Genomic DNA, 16,187 nt, shown 5'->3' with positions numbered 1-16,187 from the left:
AATCAGAGGGGCGAAAAAGATGATTAGATGGATAAAAAACAAACCAAAACAGATTTCTGTCACATAAAAATTTAATTTGTTTTTCAATTTTTGGCTGTTGTTTGGTGAAATGCTGGATACCATGACACCTCAAGGCTTTTTCATTTGAAAATCCATCAAATGAAAGAACTTCCAAAGAAAAACTCTCACTTTGGATTTTCTCTTTGAACTACTCATGGTTGAGGTCCACTTTGAAGCATAACCTGTGACCATGGTTTGCAAGTAGACATTGATTTGCTTTACAGGGTCACAAACCAATAAGCGCGATTGTCACTCCAGCTGACCTCAAGACAGAGATCATGGCCCCTCTTTGTGGCGAGCATGGTTAATTGTCCACTGCCAGGCATTTTGAATGATTTTCGTTCAGGGATCTGCTTTGCTCGCAATAATCATGGACTGTGCAGATGAACAAAATCAGAATTCTTACAGATTTTCCCTGCGTATCCTTCTCCCTGTCTCAGGGTTTCCTGGACATCGACCTGACAGACTTGAGGAAAGGTGGGGCGAACATCACCGGCTTCCAGCTCGTCAACAACTCGGAGCCCGGCGTCAGCCGCGTCGTCCAGCAGTGGATGGAGTTTGACAACAAGGACTCCAAAGTGCCCAAGAGTGGACTCAAAGTATTTACCCTTCACTCTCTTCTATCTATATCTTATTTTCTTCTTTTATTTTCCTTATTCTGTCTTTAAAGAAGACGTTGTGCAGTTTATACAGAGAGTCCTGCCATGTTGTCAAAGTAAATCCAGCCACGTTCTTTGTAGTTGTGATCACTGATTTTCTGTGTGAGGTTAGGGTTACCTCAGCCTAGCAGGTTGTTATTTCCCCTGTCAGTAGGTTTGCTTGTGATTGTCGGCAGCATATTGGTAAAAGTTATGAAAGGGTTTTCATTAAATTTGGTGGGCAGATAGCCCTTGATCCTATCTACCTTTGAGTTTGTTGAATCATATGTGGGACTTCTGCTATTAAATGATTATTGATTTTTAGCCATAACAACTGCGCAACCAACTGAGATAGAAGATTGATTTCAAATCCAAACATTTGTGTATTTATGGAGCCAAAAAAATTAACTCAAAATGCCTCGCCTTTCTTCAGCCAAGACCTTTATGAGTTCTTATTAGTGTCGCTTCTGTTTTTAATTGTCTTCTCTCTCTTTGCAGTACACAGGCGCTTTAACATATGACGGGGTGAAAGTCATGTCCACGGCCTTCCAGAATCTAAGGAGACAGAGGATAGACATTTCTCGCAGGGGCAACGCCGGAGAGTGTCTTGCCAACCCACCAGCTCCCTGGGGACAGGGCATAGATATCCAGAGAGCCTTGCAGCAGGTTGGCGCACATACATAGAAACACACACTGATACACGCACACACATGCTCATACATGGACTGGTGCGCACACTTTCTCAAATTCTTGAGTGGCACATTGGCTAACGGCTCCTGAGCCGGGTCTGGCTGAACAAATTAGGTCTCATTCTGTCGTGTAAAGTTCACATTAAGTCGTGGGAGAGCTCTCCGGTATCAAATGTGACATCATGGCTAGTAAACAAAACCTGCGGGCAATAACACTGGGCTGTGATCATCATGGAATATGACATCAGCAATTGAGTTTAGAGATGAAATATTTGGCAGTGGAAATGGAAATACTGCACTGGCTGTGAGACCTCTTGATCTCATGCACACACAGACACACTCATGCATCTAAAACCAAGTATATCGAGTAACAAGGACAATTATTTTATATTAAAAACTCTTACTATTTGCAGAAAAACAGTTCTCAATTAAAAAGGCAATTAAAAGTTAAATGTTTATTTTCTCTGGGACCCCATTTACATAGACAATGAATAGTGTATAATAAATGCTTCCAATGTTTCCAAGGGCATACATGTAATTGCATGTGAATGAGGAGTGAGTCTGTGTGCGTGTGTGTGTGTCTGTGTTTGTGTGTGTGTGTGTGTGTGTGTGTGTGTGTGTGTGTGTGTGTGTGTGTGTGTGGCCTGAGGCTCTGTCTGCAGAGTGGCTGTGCAGAGGCCTGCTCAGAGTCAATCTACCCATCTGCCTGCGGATAGACTGGAGATTGAAGCCGTGTTCGCTCAATTAACTCCATCACACAGCCAAGACAAACACACTGCACTGTACACATGCACGCACACCGTCTGTCACTCACCTCCATAGGGACCCAGGCACCGTGGATTTTCACGAATGAATAATATACAAACATGTGCAAACTACGCTCGACATGCGTCGCGTGTGAGCGTGGCATGCCAATGCTTCAAGCCAGAGCAGACGTGAAGAAAATGGCTTGTATGAAAATGCTTCACGGCAGCCATTATTTACCCATCTGCCGGGCGAGTCTGAGAGTTACTTATTCAATATGTGTGACTCCATTACAGGTCCGTATAGATGGATTGACTGGTCACATTCAGTTCAACGAGAAAGGCCGCAGAACCAACTACACCGTGAGCGTCATGGAACTGGCCCCATCTGGACCTAAGAAGGTAGGACTGAGGTCGCCTGAGGCTCCAATTTCAAATATTTATTCTTGCTTAAGGACCCTATTTAAAAACTGTGCCTGCAAGCTCATTATTATTATTATTATTTATTGTTTGCTCCTTACACCAGTATTCAATAAGTCCAAGAAATGTCTAGGCCTGTATCTATCAAACATCTAAGCATTTCTGTTAAGAATGCCCTACGGAGATAAAGACTGTAAAAAAAAAAAAAAAGACTGAAGATTAAGACACATTTAACGAGCGATTTACTGCTACCTACAGTGAAGTGTAAGGGTAACCTTTTAGAACAGCTCTCAAATGATCCATGATTATTCATGTGAATGGCAAAGACAAGGTCTTATGCTACATTTGCACTGTTGTTCATTCTTTTAAAAAAAATATCCTTATGATTAATTCAGTGATATGGTTTTATTGCAAAAAAAAGCGATTTAAATTTTTTTTATTATCTAAAGGAAATAAAAATGTGAAATGTGAAACGATGTAATATTTTTTATAATACACCATATATTTGTATAAGCAGGGCTGAAATAAGAGAAATGTAGCTGAAATGCAAACCATACCGGAGCACGATAGAAGCTATAGACAAGGTACATGAGAGAAATTTGAGTGTCACATTGACAAGTGCAGACAGTGAGGATGCATGAAAAGTGACAGTCAGTGTCAGCTTTGTTTGTTGTTTGCGCGCCAATAAATAAAAAAAATGATGTAAGCTCCTGTCAAATGGTAAAATCAAATGGTTAAATTACCTTATTCTAAACTATACCCACAGTATTGCTTCCAATAACAGTAAATATAACCAGTGATATTAAGTACAATTGATGTAGATAGGGTGCACACTCCCCTGGGTTTCTGTACTTCAGCCATCAAGCATCTACTCTTAGCCATCTTAAGAGACCTCAAGCTCTCTTAAATTTAAGCACATTTTGTAGTCCTAAGAAATTTGATAAATAGATTTTATTATCAAGTATATGAGTAGGAGCAAAAGTAAAGGATTTCACTCAATCTAAAATTTCATTTTTAGCACTTTAATAAATACATGCTCTGGATTTCTCCTTGTCTTAGGTTGGCTACTGGAACGAGGATGAGAAATACGTGACCACGGCCAGCTTCATGAGAGGCAGCAACGAGACTTACGGCCTGCAGAACAGAACGTACATAGTCACCACTATCTTGGTGAGTCTGAGTAAAACTGAGCGGTTTGACGGATTTTTGGGGGAGAACGGGCAGGTGAAATGAGAGACACGCAGACAGAGAAAGAAAGGGTAACATTTTTCATTTTCTTTTATGATAGAGTTCCTAAAGGTTCAGGCCCCTGAAAGAATTCAGCAGACATCTGTGATTGTATCTTGCTCCCCTCCTTCCTTTTCTGCTCTGTTCTGCTAACTTTTCGCCGTCTGACAGGTGCCTGCTCAGAATCTGAATCTGAATCTCTTTATTTGGCAAACACAATACAGGTGTAGAAATTTGTCTCAGGATCACTGTCCTACTGGCATGTTGATGAGTTGCAGGCTTAATTCATTACATATTCAATCTACATTTAAAAGACAACACAAGGACAACTCAGCTTGACATTTCATGTCAAGAAAAACCGAGTGGAGCGGAAGGCTCCAGGAGTTCATTCCTCATCATTTAAGTAGTTAGAAAGTCCTAAATAGCACTGGAGAAGACTTATTTCTGACAGTGTGAAGTGTCATTGTGTCCTTCATTTCTCTCTCCTCCCATATTCTTTATTTGGCTCCGATGTCACCATCAGGCTGTTCAACACGACTTGGCCAGGCTGTGTTAAGTGTCCTGGCCTATTTAACTGAGATGGAGCTGGCAGGGTCCATGAAGGAGGTTGGGTTTGAGAATAGAGAAGAAAAGATTCAATCTGACCATTTCTCATGGCAGCCAGCTTATTCTGACATTTTCACAAAAGAAAGGACACAGTTGGCAATACCTGGCTGATGTACAGTAGAGGGTAATAAAGATGGTTGCATTTCTCTGCAGGTACAGGATGTTCTCAGTGTCTGCAGCTTGTTGAAAATTTAATATCAGAGAATACGCCATGTGTGTGGACGCCTGGAGCCCAGCACTGGTTCTTTCTGTTCTCTTGGTGTATTTTTTAAGTGGGAATGTCTTTTATCTGTGGGCATTACTGCCGCCATGAAATTTTGTTGGAGTGAGAACAGGCGTAGCTCTTCGATGAGTGGATGAAATGTGTAAAAAGAAAAACACACACACACACACTACCTGATTTAAGATACTTTGCAGGAGACGTCAGGTCGAGCAGTGCAGTGTATGTGCAGCTGATCTCCACTGTGAGAGGTTAAGGGGGTAAAGGATTTCAACTATGTGCTTTCCTTAAGAGAAATTCACCCCTCGCCAGATAAAGGCTTGGTGAAGGTGATGGAGCTGAGAGGCAATGTAGAATAACAGGGAGAGGCATCGGCACACTCCAATCTGTGCTATTTTATTTTATAGAGAGAAGCTTTCAATCTGGGACCTTGTAGGTGCAGCAAGAAAACAGAAGAATATATAGTGGCATTACCGATGAGAATCATCTGATAACGCTATACTCCATCCATATAAAATATACGAGCAGCTGAATTGGAATATCTGCTCAGCCTGATCAGCCTCCTAGTCCTAATTAAGATATGGGGAATTTCTGACTGCAGCTGTATCTTCCAAATGGGGGAAGGATTTAGTCAAGCGTCAACAAATTTGTGCCAAAATGGCTCTAAATAAACTCCAGCATTAACACTAATATAATCAATTCAACTAATTAAAGAAGGAGCTACATATCTTACAGAATTTGTTTATACCTGATTAACATTGTTGCAAAGGTTGGAAATATGTCATGAAAAAAACTAGTTAATTTAGGCTACTTTTACATTTATTGTGTGACTGTACAGGGTTAGCTACACCCTAACCATACCAACATTTTCTCACTATTCCTATTCTGACATCATGCATAAGTCCTGACGCAAAAACTTTCTGTGTGACTACACCAAAGGGAAGACTGTAGAGTGGTCCATTTACTTTAAGAGAAATTATTATTTGATTTAAATATATAGTGTATATCCACATTGGGTCTGCTGTAACCAATTAACACTACATGTTGCAAATGAGGTTGTGTAGATGGCAGAGAAGGTGAAACACTGAATTAAATTAATGAATGAATTGTTGAAATTTGCCACTCCAAGTGGTAGAAGTAGACTCAATCAAATCAACCTAACATTGACAGTTCAATTGTATGAAAGTTTTATTTTAACAATATCCACTTTTATATATGAATGGTGTTAACTACAGTAAAATGGTACTCGAGAAATGGCAAAAAAGGTCGGCAGCCACTGATGTAGAGCATTAGGTATACTATGTAAAACATGTAGTCTATTGGCATCTAATTAAAAAACATATGAAAATCCTCATTTAAACCCGAAGGTTGCAGTCTCCAAGGAGTACGGACCTAAAATAACTCTCTCTGACATAATCTCCTATCAGTGTCCCCTTTTCTAAGAAGATAAATTGGTTTTCTGTCTCAGAACCTAAGAGAAGAGATAAGGTGTGAACACTTATTGGGCTGTAGGGTAGCAGGAGAGTTTCTGCACCTTATAACTTTTGTGCCGACTGATTCGTTGCTTCAGGGAGCATGTTGTTTTGCCAACGTGAAGGTATCACTTCACGCTCTCCCTGCAATCCCTGCTTTCCCAGCCTGTGCACACAGACTAAGCCTGGGCTAACAGGATATGTGGAGGAGTGAAGCAGGACATGTTTAATGGAGAACCTTAGTTTGGCGTCTCCACGATCATGGCTTTACACTAAAACCAGGCCATGACTGGAATTTTAAGGGTTAGTTTTAGAAATTGGTTATTAATGGCACTCACTGTGTGCAACTATTAAAATAAGTGCAGTTATTTTGATAGGCATTCTGCAAGAAATTTTAGCATTCAAGAGCAAATTGTGTAATTTTCAAAGCTCCATCAAGGTCTGTTTAACTTCACTAACTTAAAATTTTTTTTACCCCTGATAAAAATAATCAAACATACTAACCATGTATTTTGTTTGATTCTGTACACTTGCAGTGTGTGTGTTTACATTTGTACACATAATGTGTATTTGAAATATGTTCTTGAGTGTATGTGTGTGTGTCTGTATTATGTTTAACACGGTTGAGTGACAGCGGATCTCAGTGGAACAGTTCGAGGTCGATGAGACTGAGTCCGGGAGGACTGTGTGTATGCCGTGCCATATCTCTTTGCGCACGCACGTGTGTCTGTGTGTCTGTGTGTATGTCTGTTTTTGTCTGTGACTTTGAGTGCAAGTGCACAGCATGTAGAAGGACTGCATGCCAGACCTTTCTCCCCACTGTCTCCCTGGGGTGCCTTTTTTCTACCATTGGGCCTCGGGTTTCCACGTGTAACAATGATTACGTTCACCTCAACCATAAAGAGCAGGAGAACCCAGATAACTGTTACACACAAAGGAAACCCCCACTCCACACCCTCTCTAGACCCTGATGATATATGGTGGCAGGATTTGCTCAGCTCAGCACAGCCTTAGCTAAAAGCAGACACACATAACAACTTGTGGGAATTGAGGCCCTGCTGGTGCTGGTGGACAATACAGACTGACTGGTATTCTATATGAAACACATTTTTCTGAAAGTAATGTGAAGCACCAGGTGTCATGTCAGCTGTAATTTCTCAGGACATCCAATCAGTGTGAGATGTACAAATGTCAGTGTGATATAACAAGAAGAACAGCCTGGCCCCGGAGCAGAGGTCAGCAGTGGCTGCTGCACCGTCTACATGGCTCAAACATACACACACACACACACACACACACACACACACACACACACATACACTTCCTTTTCCCTCTCAGATCCAATGTCTTCTCAGCTTTAATAACCCTGTCCAATTCCTCCGCTTCCCCACAGCCTGCTGCATGTTATCAACACTCCTTTCAACACGACAACACTGATGTAATGATCATACTTAGGCACGTTTTGTATTTGAATTACACACCATACCTTCAAGGAACAAAGCCAAAATAACACCTTGTAATTTCATAGAATTATCTTTTCTTCCAAACCTTTCACAGCAGCAATTATATTTTGGGCCTAGTAAGATTTTTTTTTTTTTTCCCGAGCCTTAGCTTTGAATAAGGGTGGGATGTGTGTGTTATGAATTGCACTGTAGCACCAAATGTATTAATAATATTGCTTCTTAAAATTTACACATAGTATTATTAAACTTAACTACATACTAAAGCTTTATTACAAGCAATAACGCTGTCTTTGGCTCAATTAGCTTAACAAATTGTCATGCTGTAAATGTTATGTTACTTACTGTCACAACGGCTTGTGTCAAGAAATGCATATCAGCGTAGATTTTGTTTTCACATCAGTGAAATTCTTAATTACTTCAAAAACAGGTCACTCATTTCTTGTATGTGATTTTTGACACTTGACGTAAAATTGATGAGAGGAGAAAAAAAAAAAAAAATTCTGTTGTTACACATGGTTTCCCTACATCTAACAGGAGTCTCCATATGTGATGCTGAAGAAGAACCATGAGCAGCTCGTGGGAAACGATAAGTACGAGGGCTACATCGTCGAGTTGGCTGCAGAGATAGCCAAACACGTGGGCTACCAGTACAAACTGAAGATTGTTTCAGATGGCAAGTATGGAGCCAGGGATCCTGAAACCAAGATGTGGAACGGCATGGTGGGCGAACTGGTGTATGGGGTGAGTGGACAGATTTGTGTTGGATTATTCCCCATTTAAAGGTGGAAAATACACATAACGTCTACAGTTTTAAAATACCCCAGTGGTAAAATCAAAAAGACAAAGACTTGAAAATGACTAACTACAACAATTTTCACTGGGATAGCTTTTTTTTCTGCAACCAAAAGCTTACAACATGAGAATAATTTAAAGGTTGCTACAGTCATTTAACAGCGCGCTAGCTTCCAGCTCTGTTGTCAGGCACAGTGGTGCTTTCACCTGAATATGTCAATGCTAATACAATAACGTTTAGCAGGAATCATGTTTACCATGGTCACCATCTTAGTTTCATGTGTTAGCATGTGTACATGTGCTGATTAGTAGTAAACAAGTATAGCTGAGGCTGACCGACGTTAGCTTTCCCAGAGAAATGCAGCTAAAGGGTCTAAAAAGATTCCTTATTTTTTAAAGTTTATTACTATAGCTGGTCTTGCAATATGTAGGTGTTTGGTAAAGAACTCTGGTTTGCACAATCCTGTGGTTTTACCTTTAACAAACTGCAGAACATAAAAGACGGACAGATTGATGGTGCAGTGTATTTCTGTTTATGGCCCTGTCTGTCTTTGGTTTTTTCCGTCAGAAAGCAGATGTGGCTGTGGCTCCTCTGACCATCACCCTGGTCCGTGAAGAAGTCATCGACTTCTCCAAGCCCTTCATGTCCCTTGGTATCTCCATCATGATTAAGAAACCCACCAAATCCAAACCTGGTGTGTTTTCATTCCTGGACCCGCTGGCTTACGAGATCTGGATGTGCATAGTGTTTGCCTACATTGGCGTCAGCGTCGTCCTCTTCCTTGTCAGTCGGTTCAGCCCGTACGAGTGGCACGCTGAGGACTACGAGGAGGGAGGTGAGCCACAGACTCCCACTCAGGCTGCAGCCTCTAACGGAATGCAGCAGGGCCAGACGCCAACTCAGCAGAACACTAACCCACAGAGTCCTGAGCAGACCAATGAGTTCGGCATCTTCAACTCCCTTTGGTTTTCACTGGGCGCCTTCATGCAGCAGGGATGCGATATCTCACCACGGTAAGAAACTGAGGCCACAAATTTTGCTGCACTGCATCCACGGTCCTTTGAATCGCTTCTTTTGTTTGTTGGTACACAAAGAGACACTCAGCGCCACCTACATACAATGTATTTATGTATGCCACACCAACGCTTCAACATGCTGTGTTGCTTTGTTGTTCAACTCAGCTGAGCATTGTTTGTTGAGATTTGGTTCTTTGCCAGTCACTTGTCAAACAGAGCAATGCTGAAAGTTTGATGAGGAGCAGCAGAGGTAGTTTCGGATGTGGTCATGTTGTAGAGTGTTGTATTTTCATTCTCCTGTCTCCAGACACTGCCTGTGGTGGTATTAAGATACCACGAACTTCTCGGACTAGTACTGTTGTTAGTGTTGGTAGATCAGTCCGATCTATCTATCTATTTACCTATCCATCCATCTATCTATCCATCCATCCATCCATCAATCCATCCATCCGTCCATCCGTCTATCCGTGGGTAAAGGTAAATATCAGACTCTTGAAAGGCTGTTATGAAGGATCCTGGTGCAAGTATTGAGTGGTATGTGTTGGCTCCCCTCGAGTGCTCTCATGAGCTGTGGCATGAAACCATTCTCAAAAGGTCACCAATTAAAAATCTCATTAAGTGTCTGAAATTAGAGACACTGAGGTCGACTTTCTGAGCTTTCCAGGGGGACTTGGAGGAGGAGATGAGAGGATAATGTCAGTATTATCACTGTAAGAACCAGCAGAGACAGGTTAGGTCATGGGTAGAGCTAGAGCATTGTGTCTCTTTAAACATTAAGCTACACATGCATTATGTATATACGTGCAGTGGGCTGGTGCATGTATGCATAATCTATCTAAACTGTAGTTACTATACCGTGAGGATGGAGAGGATGATGTTGTTGCTTCGGTTTGGATTAGAAACTGAAAAGTTTTTAATGTCACCATCTGTTCATAAATACGGATGTGTACTCAACAACTTGAAAGAAATTGTGGGAGACACTTTCATGTCTGTATGGTAAATAAGGAGGTGGTTTGCTCAGAGTAGCATAAAGGCTACAAACAGCTAGCCTGGCTTGGTCCAAAGGTAAAGATAAATGTCAGTTTTCATACAGATTAAACAAAACAACTAAACATTAGCTAGACAGGACAGTTAGATATGAGAGTGGTATTAATTTTCTCATCTAACTCATCAGTGTTTGACTATGGTTTGAAAATTGATTCTCCCAAAATGCAAAATACAATACAAAAAAACAAGTTTATAGAGATAATCATTCCTCAGATAATCATTCCTGCCTCCACCATAAATCTAAAAGGACATGAGAAGAAGAATCCAGTAGCCATGTCTGTTCCCAGAGATGGTGTATGGCTGCTCTGGCGGTTTTGACGGAACACACTGAGAACTGTTTTCCAAAAGATCCCATAACTAGTATATAGAAAGAGTCCTTGTGAAGTAAGTGCATCATCACTGCATCATCCAAGCTGATCAGTGACCCACAATATGAGATGTGTTGTGTTGTAAGGCTCATAGGTCTGAATGTAAGTATTTGTTTTAGAAGGGAGTTGCTGAGAAATAGCAGTGGTGTTCAATCAACCTTCCCTGACTGAGTATCTGAAGGTTAAAGAAATCATAGCCCTGTGCAGCACTCAATTTTATTTATCTTGGCTTCCATCTTGTGACATTTATGGAATGTATTTCCACTTTGCTCTTACATTACACAAATATCAGAAGGAAGAAAATCTCTGCACCTACAGGGCTGCATCCTGCACATAGGTGCTCAGCAGTACATGCTGTAGGTACTGGATCCCTACTCCCACAGGCCCTCACTTGATATTTACCATGTTCTGCCTGGAGACTCCACTGCGCTTCGTGCAGGATGAAGCCTATTGTCCGAGTGTTTTTCTCTTACAGGCAGAAAATGCATCTCCAATAACTATTGATTTCCTTGTACGTCGTACGGAGAGAGGCAGAATGTCACCATGCTTCTGCAAATTGTACATTCCCTCTTTGTATCCACACACACACATGTTTTGTGTGTGTGCATGTGCGTGTAGGTTACCGTGTGTGTGCTTGACCGTACATGGATTTGCACATATTCGCATGGTATCTGCATTTGTTTTGCCTGCGGGGAAAACAATCTCTCCTGATGCAAGACCTCACTGACTGTTTAAAGGGACAAAACAGATCACTTCTGTTCTTGCAGCAATCCTGGTGATGCTGCCACTGACTGTAAAATTAGACAGCTGTAAGGCATATTTCATCATCGCTTGTAGAATAACTGTAACAAGGCTGTCGGCCTGAAGTTCCATTTACCCACTAATAAAGAGAGATGTGCCACACAGTAGTAACGATGAAAGTATGTCGAGTTTTTTCTGCCCGGTAACAGCAACAGTTTTCATTTGAAGTATTTTGGGATACTTAACCCACACTGAAGTGCACCCAGACATGTACTGGTCCATGTGCATGTTCTCATTTAAATAGGTTTCAGGTAGAACAGAAGATTTCCTTAGTGTCATCAGTGAGGGTGGCAGCTTCAAGGGCTCATATCCTGCAGGGACTTGAGTGAGATATCTTCCTTTACTTACAGTGTCCTTTCAAGGTGACTCTCATTGTCCCTTTTGTGTTGTTAATAAAATACTGTTTGGGAGTCAGTGTTGCAGCCTTAAAAAAAAAAAAAAAAAAAACACACACACACACAAAAACAAAATAAAATCCAGCAGTCCAAGGTGTAGCAATCAGCATGGTGGAGTCTGCTTGGTGTCTTGAAAACCAACACAGTGAATGTTTCACCCCACTGAGTTCTGCCCTGAGGCAAACATCTTCCCCTTGAAAATTTGGGTGACCTAGTTGCTCTAGTTAGCACAGCGCATATTCACACAATGAGGTGCATGTTGATCTCCTAAAGCGGCATCAGTTTCTCTGCTAGACTTAAAAAGACGTGATATTATTGTTCGTGGTTTGTCAGATGAAAGCAGTAGCGCTTGTAACCACACATATTTTGTTGTCATGGTTTCACAATAACACAGTGTGCCTTTTCATTGGGCTATTGGGACTTGAGAGTTTTTTTTATCCAGCCATGCTTTTTGTTCTTGTATGCATACAGGTTTGCTGTGTTTGCTCATTACTTTAGATTTGTTTGGTCTAAACTCATTTACATCCTGTATTTATGTACTTTGTTTTTTCCAACCTATTTCCAGGTATGTAAGTAGAATTTGGTTGTATAGATGAATCATACAAGATCTATCATATAATTATAGGTAGTTGGACGTGATTAAATTAAGATGCCTTCCCGTTTAGATGTTTTCCTGTAGCAACTTGAGGTCTTTTCTGTTTTATTCTTGTCTTCTGCATACTGAAATCTAATTAGACTGAAAGTATGTCTCAAGGTTTTCAAACAGATGATTTTAGGTATTTGTACAGTAACAATAGATTCTGAGAAAATCAGCAAAACATCACATAGTTTACAGAGGTGGAAGCAGTAAAAGTAGCAATACCACTCATAAAAACATAAAAATACACCATTAAAGTACAAATCCTGCATCTCAAATTTTACCTACATAAAAGTAAAGATATATTTAGCAGAAAATGTATCAAAAGTAAAAGTGATACATTGTTATTGTGATGGAATTATTGATGAATTGACATGTGAGCTGTAATTTATTGTCAGCTGATTGTGTATAAAATCTTAGTCTAATAGGTAACTAGCTTTCAGATAAAAGTAGTGGAGTAAAGTAAATGTTTCCCTCTAAAATGTAATAATGTAGTAGTTCAAGTTGAATACAAGTGAATACTCAAATAGTGCCTCAAAATTGTATATAAATTCAGTATTTGGATAATGACACTTTTCTATGGAAGAGTATCTGTCCTTCATTTTGATACTAATGATTCAAGCCCATATGACACCTAGTTAGTTGGTAAGCTAGGTAGGTAGGATGGGCAGCCCAATAGCATAGGTTAGTTACAGTGTTTGCAGTATGTTTATTTACAGCAGTAGCTCCTTTCTCAGTAGAATTAGTTTGACATTGTGGCAGCTCTAGCTAACAAGAGCTAACAGGCTATATTTGGTAGCAACTATTGGTGGGTGATAACAACTTAAATTAAAATGTAAAAGTTTTGAAAAAGGTCTTTATAAAATAATCAATTCTATAACGGAATAAAATTGAACTCAAATAATTATTATGAAAATAAGAACGCTGCTAGCATTTTAATAATTTCTGAAAATTATTTCACAAAGTATTGGTTTATTTATATAATTTCTAGACTTATTTCATATTTTCTTATTTTCTATTGTAATATTGAACAGGTTGTGGCTCCTTTCGCTGAACGACTGGTAGTTCTTATATTATATTGTCTTATTGTTGCAGAATCTTACATTTAGAATGTAAAAGACATTTTATTTATGGTGTTGCTGGGGTTTCTGAGCAGGTTCTTATAAACCACTCATCATTGTGCCTTTATCACTAATGGGTGAAAACAGAATGTTCTAGAGGTGCATTCAGCCCTGAGGTAGGCAGCTCCAATTACTTCACGCTTTACGCTTCTTCATTTAATAAGAGACAAAAGGCCAAGGAACAAGACTGACGATCCACCCTGTCCTGGATTAATCAGTAGGCGTGTTTAATTTCCCTGTCTGCGTGTATCAGTGTGTGTGTGTGTGTGTGTGTGTGGGTGTGTGTGTGGGTGTGTGTGTGGGTGTGTGTGTGGGTGTGGGGTTCTATTAAAAGCAAGCATTAACTGCCATTCTCTTTGTCTGCTGCATAACAGTATCTGATTGGACCAGTCTAAAGGTATCTCTGCGTCAAGGTGTCTGCATCAGCTCTGTGTGTGTGTGAGTGCTTGAGCTTGTGTAGTGTGTGTGTATACAGGCTTGGCATGCATTCATACATTGATGTGATGCATTAATGTGTACAGTATGTATTTTTGTGTGTGTGTGTGTGTGTGTGTGTGTGTGTGTGTGTGTCCTCTCCCCCTGTTATTTATTCTCTGTGAGACTTTGTTTACTGTGCTCTTTCTAAATGTCAGCACTGTCAGTCAGGCCCTCCCATAAGCCCTAGTCCGTGCTGTTGCGCCCTCCCTGTGTTTATCTCTGCAGACAGGTGGACTCTGAGAGTGACCCCCTCCACCACCACCAGTCTATCCATCCATCCATCCATCCACCCATTTACTTCCTCTCTGTTCACTTCTTTTCAGTCTTCTCCTCTCATCTGCTCTGCTCTCCAACCTTAATAGATCTCTCGTCCAGTAGTTGTTTTTGGTTAAGAAATGATCATGTTCCCCCTCACACACAGGAGACTTACAAGTAGTAACGGTAATAACAATATGTGCTTTAGTTAGAATCAAAATTGCTAATAGCATCCTAACAGATTGTTATACCTTGGGCATGGATATTCTGTTTTATATTCCAAAATCTAATGGGACCATTGCTGATGGACCGTCACTGTGAAGCAGCTGCAGGACAAAACATGGTGTTAGTCTGGATTTGAATGTTTCTCAGCTCATTACTTCTGAACATCGCAACAGAGGAACTGAATTTATATAGTGTTTTAGCTGAAGCTAAGAGCAGGAATAAAAGTGTAGAAAAAGCAGTAGCATGTACATTCGGCAGGTCCTGTATCAAACATGACCTTGTGGAGTTTGACTTGGCTCTCATTTTCCGTATGAAGCTTGCCAGGTGGGAGCTCTTGGCAGGAAGAAAACTTGAGTAAAAGGGCGTCGGTTCATGATGTTCCTCCAGTGAATGTGTTTGGAGATGTTTATGTCTGTGTCTGATGTCTGTGTGTGTACCAAGGTGTGACTGTGTGTGTCTGAACTGCACGGCCCCGTGGAGTTGTCTCCTCTCCTCAGTGCCTGTGTTGCTACTGTTACATGATTGTAGACTGAAATAAATCAGCTCTGTCACTCACACCCCGCCTGCCACAGCACCAATTTCTCAGTCTGGCGGTCAGAATCATTCAATAATGGATTGTGTATGTGGTGTATTATAGGTTCAGTATTTCTCAAACTGAGTTTTTTTGTCATACAGTAATGCTTGTTTTCCTCTCTGAAACACTAAATAGGAAGGGGCAGAAACACTGCAGCCTCAATATACATACATCTACTCAAGAAATTGAACAGCCAGTTCCTTTCTTTTAAGACTTCAACCCAGGCATAGCAACAGTAATAAGTGTGAATAACAAAGATACAGTATGACAGTGGTTTATCGTGTTTTTGGCCATTAACTATATTGCATAGATTTTACATACTATATTATTTCTGAATATTTTCCAAAGGTTTATATTTCATCCTCTTTGTCAAAGTTACAATATTGGCTTTTTGTAATGCTATTCAGCACGGAGGCTGATTTAAAAACTAACTGTGAAATATTTTTAATGTCAGAGTGTCCTTGAACACCCCACCACGGAGAGCTTTCAAAATGGTCCCCACTTGCAACTCTATTAGTGCTGGCTGATAATGGAATTTAGACAAATAAAGACAAAAAAAATGTTCACTGTGGGAAAGAGTTTATCTCAGTGAAGTTTTTAGCTCTTTTCATCTTAATGTTCAAGGCATACTTAGACGGAATGGAAACCGCTGGCTTCATGCTGTCATGTCTTAACTGTGGACTTATTATCATCAAATTTACATGACATGTAGTCATGTAGACTAAAATGTGCAAAATCTTGCATGTTGTCTTGTAAAACTTAACTTGGCACTGCTACCGTCAGTGGTGTTTTAATTAGGGCTGTCAAGCAATTAAAAAAAATTATATAATTAATTACATGCTTTGTGAGTCGCATGTATCAGTGTTTGCCACGAGAAGCAAGTTAAATAGTGCACCAAATCAGATGGAAACATAAAGTATGTGGCGCCACAATTCCATCA

General features: G+C 40.4%; 1 protein-coding gene across 3 annotated transcripts in view; it reads left to right on the top strand.

Annotated features, from left to right (window-relative positions):
* gria1a (glutamate receptor, ionotropic, AMPA 1a) overlaps positions 1-16,187 on the top strand; it is a 65,379-nt gene that overhangs the window by 26,585 nt on the left and 22,607 nt on the right. For all 3 annotated transcript variants that reach the window (XM_087177392.1, XM_023419314.2, XM_087177391.1), the window contains exons 6-11: positions 501-659; positions 1,197-1,364; positions 2,428-2,532; positions 3,610-3,720; positions 8,073-8,279; positions 8,899-9,344. In XM_087177392.1, coding sequence (XP_087033518.1) covers positions 501-659; positions 1,197-1,364; positions 2,428-2,532; positions 3,610-3,720; positions 8,073-8,279; positions 8,899-9,344 — 1,196 coding nt within the window. The remainder of the gene's footprint in view (positions 1-500; positions 660-1,196; positions 1,365-2,427; positions 2,533-3,609; positions 3,721-8,072; positions 8,280-8,898; positions 9,345-16,187) is intronic.

The sequence above is a fragment of the Seriola lalandi genome, unplaced genomic scaffold (genome assembly GCF_002814215.2).
Source record: "Seriola lalandi dorsalis isolate HSWRI2012SDOR001 ecotype SW California unplaced genomic scaffold, Sedor1 jcf7180002054598, whole genome shotgun sequence".
NCBI lineage: Eukaryota > Metazoa > Chordata > Actinopteri > Carangiformes > Carangidae > Seriola > Seriola lalandi.
This window is presented reverse-complemented; position numbering and strand designations above follow the sequence as displayed.